We start from the raw sequence: 17,197 nt of genomic DNA on the forward strand, positions 1-17,197 counted from the left end.
AGAAATAGGAGGGACATGCAAGGCAATCACAAAATCCAATTTTGAAATCTAATATCAATATGAAAAGTCTATTTTGTAATTATCAACACCCGATTTTTTCTTGGTTTGTCGCCTAAACCTCCAATTCACCCCAAATTCCTAATCAGACACCCCCAATCTCTCTAAAACACTAAAAAAATCCAAAAATCCCAACTTTTGGCCCCAAATCCACCATTAAATTCGCTTGATATCTATCTGATGGCCCCGATCAACCCCCACTTACACCTCACCCATTAAATCAGACACAACCACCAGACCTAGGACCTTCCAAAATACCTAACCGTAAAATTTTAACTCAAGATTCTCCCGTTTTCCCCCTTATTAAACAAATATTCTATTTCGACTTCTCTCGTTAGTGTAGACACTCAGAACCTAGATTACATTGATCTTGACACATCCGAACCGATCAAACCACACCTTTAGACTCCGTATATACCATAATACATGGTCATAAAAATTTCACCCTCATTCTCCCACTTGCCCTTCTATCAAACTGAGATTTTGTTTTGAAGCATGTCGTTGACCCAAATTCCTATGATCTTTACCCTCTAAGACTTATAATACCTCATCATTAGATCCAATACACCCCCAAATACCCATCTTTGAAATCATAGCCCCAAATACCTCCATTTACCCTTCAATTACACCAAGATTCTATTTCAAGGTCCCAAATTGATTGAATTGCAAATCTACCCGATCTAGGCCTAGTTGGCTCAATATAACCTTACTAGTCATCTCAAACAACCCAAAAACCCTATCTTGTGAATTTTCATCCAAAAAAAAACTTGTTTACCCCTCAATCGCACAAAGATTCTCTTTTGAGCCCTAAGATTAACCGAACAAACATTTTTCGGATCTACCCAATTTGGGCGTAGTTGGACCCAATCTAACCTTGCCAATCAAAGACCGGATCTGCAGTTACACCCATCTTAACCCTCCATTTTTTGCCCGAAACCATCCATTATTGAACCAAGGACCCGGTTCAACCTTTGGACCGGTTAACCCAGATTCCCGAAACTACCAAAATACCCCCATTTTGTCCAAAAGCCAAACCGAGGCTCTCTTTTTAAACCTAATCCGGAGGAGGTTAGAGAGGAAGCACTGTTCATTATATTCTCTGCTCGAACCAGCAGCGGAACGACGAAGGATCTCGTTCCCCCACCGGCTTCTACCAACTTTGATTGATTATTTTCTCTCTCTATCTCGCTTTTCTTCTCCCACCTCTCTCTCTCTCAGTAAACCCTTTTCTTCTTCTCCTCGACTGCGACGCCGTCAGGCCGTTCTTCCCCCTGTTATCCGATTGTGAATGTAGCAGTGAAGGCCATTCGGTTTTCTCTCATTTTTGGTGGTTCCCTACCTTTTCCTGGAACCCTTTTTCTTCCGCCGTTCACAGAGGTTGCACACCACATTTCGGCTTCGCCTGACGACGTAACAATCCCCTGTTCTCCAAATTCACAGCCACTTGAGCAAGTTTTAACAGAGTAGCCATCGTCAGATTGTTCTTCTCGGTTTCAGTCGAAAATCATACCCAGACTACCTTTTCGTCTCGCCAGGCTTTAGTACCGTTCTCCATCAAAGAAGAAGGTTAGACGTGAATCTCAGATCCCCTGTCTCAAGAACCGTGTTCAGGCCAACATCAGGTGAGATATGTTCAGCCTGTGTTATTTTCTTGTTATTCTGGCTTCTTGCCTAATTGTGTTTGCCTGATTTGCCGCAATGGATCGAATTTGATAGGGAAAGAGCCGATGGAGAACCAGCTCCCATAAGCTCACGTAATATTTTAATGTTCCCAACTCCACAATGAACTTCCAAAGCTATCTTCGAATCTGCTAAGATTAAACTATTTTCTTTTGATTTTTTTTCTCTATTTTCTTCTGTTCTTATGGCTGCTGTTAGAATTTTTATTCAATTAGTTTAATAGCCTTTTCATTTTGATTTGATGATTACATTTAGATTAATGAAAATAGTACTGTATTGAAGGTTAATGTTCGTATGAAGGTTGATAATCGATTAGGCAGATTTTATTTCCTGTTTATGTCTTTTATGTTCACTGGAATTTGAATTGAATAAATGTCGAGTAGATGCTTGTTGTTTCTGATGTTCGAGTTAGAGGATTAATGACTTGAACTCTTCTCAGATAAGTGGTCTATTCATAAAAGATGAAATAAGATTTTGTAAATCAAATGATAATGTTTCAAAATAAATAAACAAAATAAAGAAATGATAAATAATAAAATGAAAGTAAGGATAAGGTAATGATAAATATTGGTAGGATAGATTTATTGTTCTTGTCTTTTATTAGCATTTTTTTATTTGATTAGTTGATTGTTATTATGCTTCTTCAGATCCCCATGTGGGCCCCCCCTATTGGACCTGGGAGAGGGGTGCCTAACCCCTTCCCTCTCCCATCTGAGTCTTACCCGGACTAGTTTAGTTGGTGCTTCGGGTGCCTAGCCCCTTCCCTCTCCCATTTGAGTTTTACCTGGACCCCTTCGGGCTACTAGAGTCACTATTAAACCAAAATGATTTTGATGCCATTTTTGGAGGTTCTATCACCTCCATTTTTCAATCTGATGGGTGGCGACTCCATTTCCAGCCCAAGTGGCAAGTGAGCCTGTTTTCCCGATGCTCATAGTAATTGCACCTTAAGTTCAAACTTTGGAAACTGAAGCAAATATGCAATTTATATTCAAAATTTAAACCTAGTGTCAGAGTTGAAGATGAAAATCGGTACCCATACATTGACTTCAAGGTATTAGACCGAAATAAATAAGAGGCAACATAAGAAACTAGCTTTTTTGAAAGTTGAAACCAGCTATTGGGGACTACTTTTTAGAAATGAAGTTTAGGACTAAAATTGAAAAGTCACAATATACACCCCGAAATGGATTTAAAAACCAAGCCCTGCACTTCATTAATCTTAATTTTAAAAGAAAGAATCAATTTTGTTATCCATCTTTAATTTCAGTTTGACAACCCAAATCTTAATTCAACTTCCATGGCCAAGTTTTAAAAAATATTTTTTGTACTTTGATCTAAAAATGATGCCCGAAGAATGATGATTAATCCAAACATCCTTCTTATCCTGTGAATCAGAAAAATGACTCGGGATTATTTTACCAAACATGTCATTATTTCTGAGAATCAGTATTATAGAGAAAAATCAGGAACACACAGTTGATGCCATTCACAACCTTGGTTTCTATTGCTTTGCTATTTTCCTCTTAGCCTTCTTTACCCTAATTTTTCCAAAGGAGTTCATAAATATTCAACTTTGCAGGGTCAGGAGTTAGTGATCAAAGATGTTCTTCCACATAGTGTTGGAACGAAACATGCAACTACACCCTCGCCACTTTGGCCCCAATCTCCGTGACAAACTTGTTGCCAAGCTCATGAAAGATGTTGAGGGCACTTGCAGGTTCCCTTTGCTCCACTCACTTTAACCAAATTGCAGTTTTAGCTGTAAACCCATAACTTTGTATTGTATTTTGTTTTCTTAAATATTTTGCAGTGGTCGGCATGGATTCGTGGTGGCAATTACAGGTGTAGATAACATTGGTAAAGGACTGATTCGTGATGGGACTGGGTTTGTTACATTTCCTGTCAAGTATCAATGTGTTGTATTTAGGCCTTTTAAGGGGGAGATTTTGGAGGCCGTTGTAACCATGGTCAATAAGGTCTATATTTATCGAAGTCATTCCTTTGGATTTTACTTGTAAGCCATTGTGCTACAGTTGTTGGCAGTTATATTTGACTATATTTGGAACATTTGCAGATGGGTTTCTTTGCTGAAGCTGGGCCTGTTCAGATTTTTGTGTCAAACCATGTAAGATCCTTCTTGATCTTGTTATAACAATGTACTTTTTTTCATTTATTGGTGTCTACATGGATGTCATACACATATGAGATAGAACCTATCCTATTGTTTGTTTTTCACTTTAAAAATGTACAAAATATTAAATGTTGCTCATACAAAAAATATACCTTCATCCAACCAATTTGTATTGAATTATTTAATATTGGATGGGCATGAATATGGAACTTTATTAGAAAGGTACTAGAATGTGAAATGATGGATATCGTGTTGCAATAAAATGAACATCAAGCCGGTGAATGACCCAATTAATTGATTAAATAGTTCAGTTAAATCTATTGACAGCTCCCCACAAAATTATCTGGACTTTGGATACATGTTCATATGACCCTTACTTTTTTCCTTTATTCTATGTTCCTTAGATACTTTAAAACTAGCTTTAATCCATGCTGGGTAATTAACATTCACTACTTAATTTGCTATCCAATCGTATCAATATTTTGTCATTGCTTGATCCAGGTAACATTGCTTTTATCCACTTATTCTTTAAATAGTTGAGTGAACACCTATTGCAATTCTTCTTATGAAGCTTAGCCATTTTTTCCTACTTATTTTATTTTCTATATGTATAATGCTTCTATCTGCTCTTGTATTTCAGTTGATACCGGATGATATGGAGTTTCAGTCTGGAGACATGCCAAACTATACAACTTCAGACGGATCTGTATGTTTTGGAGCATGGCTTCCTCTTGCATTAAATGTAATTCATGTAATTTCACTTCACAAATGTTGACTCCAAAACTTTCTCTTGATCTGATTCAGGTTAAAATTCAAAAAGATAGTGAGGTTCGCTTAAAGATAATTGGGACAAGAGTAGACGCCACAGAAATTGTATGCCCTTTATCTTTTTTATCTCTGAAACAAAAATTCCTTGATAGTGTTTCTTCATAATGAAATCTGAAAAGGTATTATGTGGGAGGGGGAGCTGTTGCTGTGCAAAAGATCATCTTCACCCTAGATTTGGCTAAACCATTTGCTGTGGAGTTCCATTGCTTGGAAACCAACCCATTTGCATGCTCCACTAGTGGTTGTCTTTGTAAACAAATAACAGAATTTTATTAAAATGAACTGGAAGTATTTACAAATGAAGCATCCCTTGGAGAGGAAACAAGCTGTTGTGTCTCCTACATAGCATTATGTTACAATTGAGCCAATACAACTGATCCATGTTAACCCCTTGCTTGGCTAATGTGACAGCCAGCCCATTTATGCTTTTTGAAGTTCTTAGTACCAATTGTATTCTTAAGTGCATATTCCTTGTCTGCCATTTGATTTTCCTTAACACATATAATGTCTCTATAAGACCATACTGTTTTTTCCTCATCTTTTAGCCATCCAACCACCACCTTAGAGTCTCCCTCAATAATTAATGTATCCAAATTCATATATATATATATATTTCTATTTGTACTCCATGGAGTACAGCATAATGTTCAGTCCTCATAGAGTCTCCAACCCCAATAGGACATGAAAATAGAGCTATGATATGACCAGTATCCCTAAGCAGCCCTTCCATTCCTGAGGGACCCGAGTTTTTTTGATGAATCTGTGGGTTCTGAGTCTTCTGAAGCTACTCTTGTCAAAGTTTAGTTTATGAAACTATGCTCAGGTGGTTCCCATTGCATTTGAGCTATCTTCTTTGATGAAGTTGCTCTACTAATGGTTGTTTCTCTTACTTCATTTAAGGGTATTTTGGCGAATAAGTAGTTTGAGAAATAAGTACTTTTTTGTGTTTGGGGATCCTTTCCCAAACCACTTACACTTATTTAAGTACTTATTTGGGTTACAGTGTTTGGTTAACCACTTAACAAATAAGTACTTTTTTTTTAGAAATGACAATTAAAGTCCTTAAAAATGCATGTACATGTTATTTTATGAATATTATATTAAAACATTCTGATGAAAATGTGTTTAGAACTCACCAACCCATAGATCACTGCTGGCTAGGTGGTTTAACTCTTTTCCAATCGCAGATCTAGGGAAAAATGGTGCAAAAATGGGTTTATAACCCACCAAACCAAAGAAGATTGCACAAAATGGAGATGAAACGTAGAAAAAATGGGAGATTTCACGTACCTGAAGCATGAAGTTGCTTGAGTTGCAGTTTGCCACTGCTGTAGAAGCTCCTCGCCCAGAATGGTTTCTATTGTCTTCTCTAAACACGGGCAATCAATGAAAATTTGAAAAAATTTGTGGGGACAGTTTTGTCCCACAAAAAAAATAATAAACACTCGTTCAATAAGCACTTAAAATAAGCTGGCTCAGTTGCTTTTTTTAAGCACTTACTTTCAAAATAAGCACTTAATCTGGGATTTTTTGCCAAACATGAATAAGTGCTTATTTTCCACTTATAGTGTGGTCTCACCACTTATTTTAAGTACTTGTTTGAATAAGTACTTAAAATAAGTTTTCCCATGCAGGCACTAAGAGATGCTGATCTTCAAGGCCCACTACCTACACTTAAGCTCCATGTGATTACTTTGGTTGAATCACTTTTGATAACTAAAGAGGGTAAATGGAGGTACTCATAAAAAAAAGAGGGTAAATGGAGGTGTTTTGCTTTGTTGGTTCCACTGCGAGGGCTCTTTCTTTGGCTTCCATAGAATTTGTCATTGATGGGTTGGCCCATAGAATGTTTCATCCAGCCTTGAGAAACACCTTTAGTGCTGACCCCTTTGGGCTTTATGATTGAGTTACCATCTAAGCATCTAAACACAATATTGTGAGGCCATGAAGAGGGGGGTTAACACCTCCAAGGGGTAGGGTGCTAGGAAATAATTTAAATCTCAGATAGGTTTGTTCACATTATCGTTTAGGTTACTCCTTTGAACTTTGGTGTAGATAACATCCAAGACCAAAGAAGGTCGAGGATCCTACCGATAAAGCTTTGGAGGAGGACTTGTTATTAAAGATTCTCCTATTTCCTTTCTTCCTATATGCCTACATTACTACATGAATTATTGACTTTTTGCTTTATTCTCCAAGATGGATCCTTTTCCAACATCATTGCTTAACAATGATGTATTAATACATAAAAGTATGGACAACTTAAATTTTGAAGGAAATTAAATGTATTAATAATTTTATCAACAAATGTGGATTGTACTAAGGTGCTTCAAGCACTCAACAACTCGAGTCAAGCATGTAGAACGGTCAACATATTTCTCTATTTCCTAGTTTCATTATGTCAACTGGCTAGTTTGATGTCATTCATCTTTCAATCCTAATCCTAAGAGGTTGGGGCTTTTATAGTGGTGGAGGGCTGATGGGTGGGCCCAAATAAGCCCATATAGCGGTTCAGGTGCAGCATTCTTGACCTGAGTTTTTCGTCTATATATAATGGGGATGGTTTTGTGATTTTGGTTGCATTTCATTCTATTTTAGGGTTAGGGATCAGAGATTAGTTCTATTTTTGTTGCTTCTTTAATGGGGTTTTTCGTTATCTGAGATCCTATCTGCAACAGCTAGGGCTTTAGACATTCAAAAGGTCTTTGTTTTCTTGTTTCTTTTAAAAGTTAATAAACACAAGCTTCAATGGAAGGTAATTTAGAAGTTAATAGACCATTACATGGTAACTTAGAAATCCAGTTTCCCATGTTGTTCTCTATTTCTAACCGTAAGAATGAGACAGCCTCTTCTTTTTTGATTCCTTCTGACTCAACCTTCGGGTATGACTGGGATTTGGGCTTTAGACGGGGGCTTAGAGATTCTGAATTGAACTCTGTGTTGGTATTGATCAAACTGTTACAAGGAATCTTCTTTGATCCCTTTAAGTCGGACAGTAGAATATGGACCCTTGCCCCCCTTCTGGCTCGTTTTCCTGTGCCTCTTATAGGCCTTGTCTCAATCTTCGGCAAACCTGAGATTAAATTTTCCTGTTAAAGAAGTGTGGGGAAGGCCAATCCCTCAGAGAATAGGGGCCTTCTGTTGGGAAGCTCTTTTGGGGAAGATCAATACCAGTGACATACTTCAAAGGAAAAGACCGTCTTGGTGCCTGTCTCCTAACTGGTGCATTCTCTGTAAAGCCAATGTTGAGAACTGCTATCACTTGTTAATCTCTTGTCCTTTTGTTCTTTCTATTTGGGTTTGGTTTGCTTCTTTGTTTGGTTGCAGGTGAACTTCTCCTCTGGACTTGTTGAGCTCTTCACTTCCTCATTAACTAGTGGGATGAAGAGAAGGGGCAGAATTCTGTGGAGATGCACCAGAGCTGCTATATGCTGGACAGTTTGGGAGGAAGAATAAAGAAAGGAGCTTCAGTGCAATTGTGGAGGTGGTTACAGGTAAAGTGCTACATTGGGTGAAATCCCTGAAATTATTTGAAGGTATTTCAACAGGTTTGCTGCTTAATAATTGGGAGGAAGTGGCTAAATCAGCATCAAGGAAAGATGATCCTTCCCCAGTGTGGTCTCCACCAGTTGAAGGATTTATTAAATTAAATTTTGACGGAAGAAGTGAAGGTAACCCAGGACCTTCAGGTATTTGAGGTGTTTTTAGGAATGAGGAAGGACAGGTTTTGGCACTTTTTTCCTGAGACGGTGGGTGGAGGAGACTCTCTCAGGGCTGAGGTCTTGGCTGTGTTGGAAGGGATAAGAAGAGCAAAACAATTAAATGTACGAAACCTAATCATTGGAGGTGACTCCAAGGTAGTTATTGGATGGCTGAACTGAATAAAGAAGAGAATGAACTTTGGGAATATGCAAATGAAAAAAGGAATTTAAGTGGCTGTCAAGGGGTATGGTTGTAAGGTTTCAGTGTGTTAAAAGAGTGCTGACTCATTTGCTGATGCCTTAGCTAAACACGGGGTGGGAAGGGCTCATTCGTTGTGGGCATATATGTAATATTTGACTGTATCTTTTCTGTCCTTGGGGAGGGCTAAGAGAGTTTATCCCTTCCCTTGGATGCTGTATTTATTATTATATTTTAATTAATGAAATTTTGGTTATAGATAAAAAATAGACCATTACATGGGTGTAAAATACATAAAGAATGTAAAATAAGTAAAATAAAGGAAACTTGTAAGAGGTGTGTGTATGTGTTTGGGTTGACTTGCAAGGAACACTAGGCACACACCTAGGCACTTCAGGTATGTGGCCTTAAAATGGGGCATCATCTGGGTTCAGTTGAGGCACATGACAATACCTTACCTGTACACGAGCACTCTTTTTAAAACAGTGGACCAACTAAACCCAAGAAGAAATGCCAAAGTTGTGTCATGACTTCATGATGCAAAGGAAGGCAGTTTGCTGAATCTCCTTCTAAGACACAAGATGCATACTAGAGGAGAGATATAATGCTGTTTTAGTTTCTTCCTCTGAAACAAATTGCAAATGTTAATGCACCCGCAAAGGGCTTTCCATATAATGGAGACCCTTAGTGGGATTGATAAAAGCCATAGAAAGTATCATTTTCAGCCCATAAGAAGAGTTAAGTGGGGTGGCGCAAGTAACTTCACCCAAAATTCTGTTGATATTTCAAAGGAAATGAAGCATTTAGAGCGAAGGGAGCTTCAAGGAAGTAATGGTGCTTTGAGGGTTTTGGAGAGCAAACAAACTGAGGTGAGGGGGGAAGGGGAGTTCCGTTGGCACATCACAAGGTACAAATACAAAGAGGAAGAATCATTCAAGATTGATGGAAGTCATACAGTTAAGGAGGTGTTTGATCAAGAAAAAGCGCTGAAGAATGTCTTTGAAGAAGAAAAGGATGCTGAAGATGTTGCCGTTGCAGACTGAGAGGTAGAGCAGTCCAAGGCTGGGGCAAGATTTGGGCATGGAGAGATACATATAGGGGGGTGGCAATAGGCTGCCAGTTGACAAAAAACATTTTGAGGTATGTATGTTTGCTTCTGCAATTGATTTAAGCTGATGGTTTTAATGAAAGTGAGGTGGGGATCATTGATTTTTCTCAAAGTTCCCAAGTAGGAGTTGGGGGTTAAAGGAACAAGGATTTGGTCTGAAGTCTGTAAGGAAGTAAATGAAGTTTTAACTAGTGGGGAAGCTGATAGAAGAACTTTTGACTGAAGTGTAAGTGAAGGACAGTTTTGAGGAAGGATTAGGAGGAGCAGAGGATGGTAGTGGTGAAAAAGGGAAGAGAGAGAAAGTGCTTCATGAAGAAGAAAGGGAAGTAGATAGGAATTCTAGGGTGGTGAGGGGGAGGGGGAGATCTCGTTAAGGAAGCAGGGCAATTTGAGCTGGGGGGAGTGGGAGGGGTTGAAGTTGGTGAGTTTATAAACAAGTGTTTATGTTAGAAGATGTTGAAAGTAGGAGGGGGGAAGAAGAAAGAAAATTAGCAGGATCATATTCTAAGGTTTATAAAAGAAAGAGGGAGTACAGAACAAGACCATTACAAGAGAAAGACGAGAAAGAGAAGGAAGGCAATTAAGAAGAAGAAGAGATTACAATGGATGAAATCCATGTAATTGAAAAAAAGAATTAATTGGAAGAGAATTGTGAACATGGAAGTTGAAGTGAGTAAATTTGGTCATTTATTTTTGGGGAGAGAGGATTCCAATGCCTTTGAGGGAGGTTGGAATTGGAAAGGAATCAAAGGATTAATAAGAGCCTAAGGTTTTGTCATTTATCAAAAAAAAGAGTCTAAGGTTTTGTTGGAGCTCAGGAAGGATGCTCTAGCAGTTAAAAAAATCAGAAACCAGAGTAAGCATCAGGATGTCTTGGTGTCAAATGTCTTTGCTAGATTAAAAGGGGATTTATTTGGGATTGGAAAGGAGATGAAGCTAAAAAAGCCTCAAGGAAGAAGTAATTTGTTCAGGGTATAAACCCATGGGTGTCTGGCTTTTCTAATTGGGCACTCCTATAATTCTCCTACTATATTCTACCATGTTGTCACCTGATTTTAGTATTTCTTGATACCTTTAAACCTATATTTTCCTAGTCAAGGAAAAGAGTCTTAAATTCTCTTGATAATATTGGGTGCCTCTTGACCAAACCAAGTCGGAAAAGCCATGCCATCGGCAGGCTTCTTTTTACTTCTACTGCCCATGTATTATTGTTGTTTAATAACCAGGCAACTATGGTAGATTTCTGTAGCTTGGGAATGTCGTTTGCATGGTTTTTTGTACTCAGTTCTAGGGGATAAGCCTATCAATTGTAGTAGTCTGGATCAAGAATTAAAACACCAAAAGCACATCAGAGAGCTGAGGCCAGTTTTCTGGATTATGTTTTTCCTTTTGTTCTCTGATCTCATCTATGGGACAAACTACTGGATTTATTATCTAATTTCTTTTGGTGTTAATGAAAATCGAGGTCATGCCATTTGTGTGTATTTATTCACAGGTACAAATGTATGTATGCAGATGTATTTATTTATGCAAATTAAATGTACTGTAAATTTTAGCATGGCCATAGGGAGACCTTTCACTTTGGTCAGATAAATTTTAGCATGGCCATACAATTTTGTAAATTCGTAATGGCTTTTTTTTTATGTATTATTGTATTTCTCAAATGATGTTTTGGTCCATTCTTTGCAGTTCTGTATTGGTACCATTAAAGATGATTTCTTAGGTGTCATCAATGATCCTGGTGCAGCGGCTTAGTGGGATCAATCCAGAGAATGTTCCAGAAAGATCTAGTAGCCATATATATTTTGTCTATCACATCCATCTGTAGCAGTTGCTTTAGAACACTTAGGTTTCTGAATGTTCTGGGGAGATGTACTAAACGTCAGAAACTTGTGTGGCTTTTTGAAGATGGCATGAGTTTTAATTGTGTATAGGAAGTCATTAGTAGACAGGCCATTTTTAGTTTAGATCTGCAGGGGCCTTTGCTTGTGGTAAAATTTGATATTGGATGCAGGTTTGAGCTTTGAGCAAATGCCACAAATCAAATTGGATATGGATATGTATAAAAAAACTGGATATGGGTAGTCCAAATTTTGTTCCTTTATGTAGGTGTTTGGCATTAATGCTGTTGCTTCAGAGCCATTTTTGAGAAAACAGTGCTGAATGGACGAGGGTCTGTTGCACCATTTTTGAGAAAACCAAAACACTAGTTTTGGTTGTTACCAGTGCTGTATAACCGTTTTCAGCATTGATCTACATTATCCAACACTTCAGATGATGCCACATTATTGAACTGTTGTCAGCAACAGTTCCGAAAATGAGAAAACGCCAAATTTGATGTTGTCTCAAACCATGCCTTCTCGATTTCCATAGCGTGGTCTAGGGCAGTGTTTTTTCTGGAAAAATGGAACCAAATATCTTGCTGTTCTCTAGGGCAACGCTTTCTGATGTGGTGCCGTTTTCTGGGGCAATATCATCGATGCCAAACACCGATGGATATGGGTAGTCCATCAGATTTATATCAAATTCCAATTCCATTTGGATTGCAGTTGGGTATTGAATAGTATGAATAAACTAAACTAAGTTGTATTTGATGAACAAAATAAATTAAAAATTACATGAAACTTGAAACATATGGCAATTTAGGAAAAACATAACATTCAAATCAATATAGATGCATCGAGTCCGGATCACCCTGTCATGTTTGGACAAATGAATACCGTTTGCAGCCCTAATCCATATCTAGTCCACCCCTCTCTAAGTCCCCAGATAAAGATTATTATTGGAATAGTTAATGGCCTCCGCCTTTCCATGGATTAGGTAGTTGAGTTTCTGTGTACACATCCCTGTTACCCTTCAGGCAATGTATCAAATGCCCAAAGAATCAGCTTTGTTAATGGAATGATGAAAAAACTTGGGATCTGTTTGATTCACAGCCAGAATTGGAGTCCAAATTAGAATGATCTATTCGCATATTTTGTTTCGGATTTTATTTTCAAGGGAGGGGTAGAGAATCACAATCCATCAAATGGGGGAATTTAATTTCGCCAGAGATGGGAATGAAATTTCGATTCTGTCCAATTAAATAGTTGGTCTGATTCCGATTTCGAGGTTTCTATTCTGTGAACCAAATATGCTCTTGCTAAATTAGGACGCTTTATTTGAATTTACTCGTCATACTAGTGTCATAATTATAAGAAGCATAAGCCATTAGATTAGTAAAAAATCAAAATAAATTATGGGAAACGACCTGAGGTTTTATAACCCCAAATTTAATCCAAGTGGAGGGGCGGCCACCTGGAGTTTTAAATTGGATGTTTCGTTTCCTTTAATTAATGTCCTCTTTTATTTATTAAAAAAGAAGCAGCACCGGGGGGAAGGGAAGTTCAGAAATGGATGACATACATTGTCCATCTTCTGATAAGAATAAGAGGCAAAGACGCAATACATGAGCTGTTGGAAGGAGCGGGAGATTCAAATGTTGAGACAGAGGGTTATGTTCTAACACATGTCAATGTATTTAACGTACGTTTTGAAAAGTTAGGATGAATTTAAGATGAAATGTTGAAACGCGTATTGGAAAAATCGCTAAATGATAAATACGGGTTTACAATGCACGCTGAAATGTGTATGTGGCGCGTTTTTGGGTGCAGATGTGAACTCGTTCCGGACTCGCCGTGAGGCAGCTGTCTCTCTCCGAACCGAGTTGCCACGCTGAAGTTTGAGGTCAGCCCTTCCAAGTTCCAAACGAGCCCAACGAAGATCGAAGGGTATTTTTTGACCGTGACGCGATTGGTGAAACAAGGATACCCCAACCGCTCAAAAACCCCTTTGATCGACCAGCTCATCAAGAGAAAGGGTTTTGCTGGTGAGCTCTCACGGTTTGGAGAGAAGAGATGTGGAGGTCGAAAGCAAGAGACGTTCTCCTCAGATATTCAAGACTGGTAGCTCCCGTTCGATTCCAGGTAGCATTCGAAACCCTACCCGTTATTCGAACTCCGCATTTGCATTCCTCAACCTTCATTTCTCACAACAAATCTTGTTACCGGAGCATTAGACTTTTCTCTCACGATTCAGCTCCTATTGCTCATGAGTTCGGTGACCAAGTTCATTCTGAATCACCTTCTTCTTCGCCGGCTCTTGAGTCAGCTGATGCTTCTACCAGTACAAATGGTGGTTTTGATGAAAACCCTAGATTTCTTTCGCATGAACCAGAAACTTCTTCGGTGCTTTCTGATGAAATATCTAGTCTCGAATCACAAGAATCTGGTGCACCTTCATTGAACTTAGAAGTTGGTATCGATGAAGAGGGGCCTGAGGGTGAAAGTCCAGATCCTTTATTCCGGGAAGCTGGTAACTGTGAGGATCAAATGAGCGAATTTGTTCCCGAAGAACCGTTTGAGGAAGCCCCAGACGAAACTCCCGATGTTGATATGGAGCAAGTCGAGAATGTACTCTCCGTTCTTCAAAGTAGTTTGGATGGATCTCTGGAATCAAGCTTGGATAAGATGGATTTAACTCTAACTGAGGAATTCGTAGTTAGAGTACTACAGACACCACTTGTCATGGGTGGAAATTTAATTGATTTTTTCAAATGGGCTTCAAGAAAACCGGGCTTTTCTGTAACTTCCAGGGTTATTGATTCCCTTGTTCGGGCCGTCGCTGCTGGTCTTAGGAAGAAGGATGCTTATGCTTTGTGGGACTTGGTAAAGGAAATTGGAGAGAGGGAGAATGCTGTCTTGACAACTGAAGCTCTCAACGAATTGATCTCTCTGTTTTGGAAGTTGGGCAAGGGGAAGGCTGGTCTAGAAGTGTTTAACAAGTTCGAGGAGTTTGGATGCATTCCAAATGCAGACTCTTACTATTTTACGATTGAAGCACTTTGTTGTCGATCATTCTTTGACTGGGCCTGGTCTGTCTGTGAGAAGATGCTCAACAGTGGGAACTTACCGGAGAGCGTGAAGATTGGTAACGTTATCTCTTGCTTCTGCAAAGGAGAGAAAGCTAAAGATGCTCATCTGGTTTTTCTGATGGCAAAAGAGAAGAACAAATATCCTCCTCATTCATCTATTAATTTTCTGATCACTTCTTTATGTAGAGATGACGAGACTGTCCGGTTAGCTTTAGAGTTGTTAGAGGAGTTTTCGGGAAAAACACAGAAATATGCAATTAAGCCATTTTCTTCTGTTGTCCGTGGTCTGTGTAGGATCAAGGACGTTGATGGGGCAAAGAATCTGCTATTTAAGATGATTGATGCGGGCCCACTTCCTGGGAATGCTGTGTTTAATTCAGTCATCAATGGCCTCTCTAAGGCTGGGGAATTGGATGATGCATTGGCACTGGTGAAAATGATGGAGAGTAGAGGATTGAGACCAGACATATACACTTACAGTGTTATTATGAGCGGTTATGTAAAAAAGCACCAGATGGATGATGCATGCAGAATTTTATCAGAAGCCAAGAAAAAGCATTCAAAGCTAAGTCCTGTTACTTATCATATACTCATCCGTGGTTATTGCAGACTTGAGGAATTTGATAAGGCTCTAAAGTTGCTGAGTGAGATGAAAAAATATGGAGTCCAACCAAATTCTGATGAATACAATAAATTGATCCAATCTCTTTGTCTCAAGGCTTTAGACTGGGAAACAGCAGAGAAGTTGTTACAAGAAATGAAAGAGAATGGGTTGCATCTGAATGGGATTACTCGTGGTCTTATAAGGGCAGTCAAGGAGTTGGGAGAGGAAGAATTGCAGTCTGGAGGCATTACTAGTGAAACATAGATTCCTCACTTTTTCTTTTTGTCTTTGTTTCTGTTTTTTCGAAGGGATGCACTTTTAGCTTTTTGAAGAGTTTAACATGGCCTTCTATTTTCCTGCTGAACACAAGAGGACTTTTTGCATTTAATTTAGAAGTTCTCTTTCTTTGCTTTGAATATTTTAAAATTTTGCAACTTATTTCTTTTTTCAGTAGTTTTCTGATTGAGTAAAACCATGCATCATATATGATAGACACATGCAAATATTAAGGATGGAACCACATTTAATGGTTCCCTCTAGGATGGTGTTTAGTATTATTCGTGTTTATGAGAAAATTGCTGCTAGGTCAGTGCCAAGTAGGTGTTTCTTGCGATGGAGCCTCAATTTTTGTTTGGTTGAGCTGTTTATTAGGAAAATGCTTGTCCTGGGTTATGTGAAAAACATTTATTAAGAAAATGCCAAATGACATTTCTTCCAATGACAAAACATTCTCACCTTTTGGCTTATGTGGTGCCTAGCTATCACAAAGTGAAAAATGTTGTCTCATTTTTCAAGACAAATTCTGTACAAAATGTTTCCTCATAACATGGCAATGGAACCAAATAGGGTATAGGAGATTGTTTTGTCAAAAGTTTGTCTGACCTCCATCTCTTCCCCTTGTTTCTATGTTAGTCTATGGTGCAGTCTATGGAAATTGCTGCAAATAACTCAAATGTGAATGAACCATCGATAAAGTGACACACCTTGAATGTTGTTTAAGTCATAAATGTTAAGTACACCTTGTCAAATGTGAACAAATGAAAAGTCGACTAGTAATTTTGATGTAGTGTGCTGTAAAAAATTTAGAATGCATTGTAGTTGGACGTTGAAAAAATGTAGAGGATTTTGACTTTTAGAGAAAAAAGGTGCATATGACTTTATGCTTTTTGCAACTTTGGAGAAAATGGTTGGAAGGCTTTGTTGTTACCTGGCCTTTGTATTTATATGCCTTGACTTATATAAGGGCATTTTAATTGCAGTTCCTTTGAGTGGTTCTTTTTCTGCAACAGTTACTTTCTTCTAACTTATTGTGCATGGTTACTTTTTTCAAAAGAATGAAAAAAAAACTGAAATTTGGTGTGCATTAACTTCAATTGATAGTCCGTTGTCTACCTTTATATCCTTAATTTCTCCAATCTGCTTGGTAGACCAACTGAGGGGTAGCCCAGTTGGTGCATTGGATGAATTGTCCCAGTGGTGGTGTGGTTTTGAATCCCGTTATTATAAATAAAAGAGCTGTTGATGTGATGTGGTACTGTTCACTTAAAAGAGTAAGACCCCTAAGGGGGTGTCAGACAGTAATTAATACCAAAAAAGTATTCTTCAATCCGCTTGGCAGTTGATGCAGCAAATTTTATTGATTTTTGAAATATTTCTCTAAAAAAAGAAAAAAGGAAAAATTTCTAATACTTCATTTACACATTTATGGGAATTATGGAGAAAACTTCAACTGTTTTCCCCTTTAGTGAAGCTTCCTATGATTTGCTTCTTGGGATTTTCACATGTTTTGTCTTATTTCTTGGCTCTCTTCCTTGTTCACTAGCTATGATGATTAGTTCTCTCACATGCCCTTGTTGGGTCTAGCCGATGTGTGCACACTTTGTTCCTTAAATTAAGTCCTTTCTTTTTCCAAGCTTTATTGATCTTCTCTCATTCTTGCATCTAACTTGTTCTCCTCTTTACTTGCTATCAAAC

At 38.3% G+C, this 17,197-nt stretch overlaps 2 protein-coding genes across 6 annotated transcripts; both read left to right on the top strand.

Annotated features, from left to right (window-relative positions):
* The first annotated feature begins 1,088 nt into the window (after nucleotides 1-1,088).
* Nucleotides 1,089-11,811, top strand: NRPB7 (DNA-directed RNA polymerase II). Of its 5 annotated transcripts, XM_088970892.1 has the most exons (8): nucleotides 1,132-1,679; nucleotides 1,774-1,811; nucleotides 3,320-3,457; nucleotides 3,551-3,716; nucleotides 3,815-3,865; nucleotides 4,512-4,577; nucleotides 4,676-4,744; nucleotides 11,397-11,811. In XM_088970892.1, the coding sequence occupies exons 3-8, from the start codon at nucleotides 3,342-3,344 to the stop codon at nucleotides 11,460-11,462; spliced, it is 534 nt and encodes a 177-aa protein (XP_088827018.1). In that variant the 5' UTR covers nucleotides 1,132-1,679; nucleotides 1,774-1,811; nucleotides 3,320-3,341; the 3' UTR covers nucleotides 11,463-11,811. The 5 variants fall into 5 exon arrangements, with proteins under 5 accessions (XP_088826937.1, XP_088827018.1, XP_088826863.1 ...); XM_088970811.1 differs by lacking the exon at nucleotides 1,774-1,811 and having other exon boundaries at nucleotides 1,089-1,679; XM_088971050.1 differs by lacking the exon at nucleotides 4,676-4,744 and having other exon boundaries at nucleotides 1,134-1,679; nucleotides 4,512-4,622.
* Nucleotides 11,812-13,315: 1,504 nt separating this feature from the next.
* LOC148873407 (Tetratricopeptide repeat (TPR)-like superfamily protein) lies at nucleotides 13,316-15,673 on the top strand. Its single transcript, XM_088971158.1, has one exon. The coding sequence runs from the start codon at nucleotides 13,604-13,606 to the stop codon at nucleotides 15,485-15,487; it is 1,884 nt and encodes a 627-aa protein (XP_088827284.1). The 5' UTR covers nucleotides 13,316-13,603; the 3' UTR covers nucleotides 15,488-15,673.
* Nucleotides 15,674-17,197: the final 1,524 nt, after the last annotated feature.

Source organism: Nelumbo lutea, chromosome 1 (genome assembly GCF_056320005.1).
Source record: "Nelumbo lutea isolate HS-2025 chromosome 1, American lotus-T2T, whole genome shotgun sequence".
Classification (NCBI taxonomy): Eukaryota; Viridiplantae; Streptophyta; class Magnoliopsida; order Proteales; family Nelumbonaceae; genus Nelumbo; species Nelumbo lutea.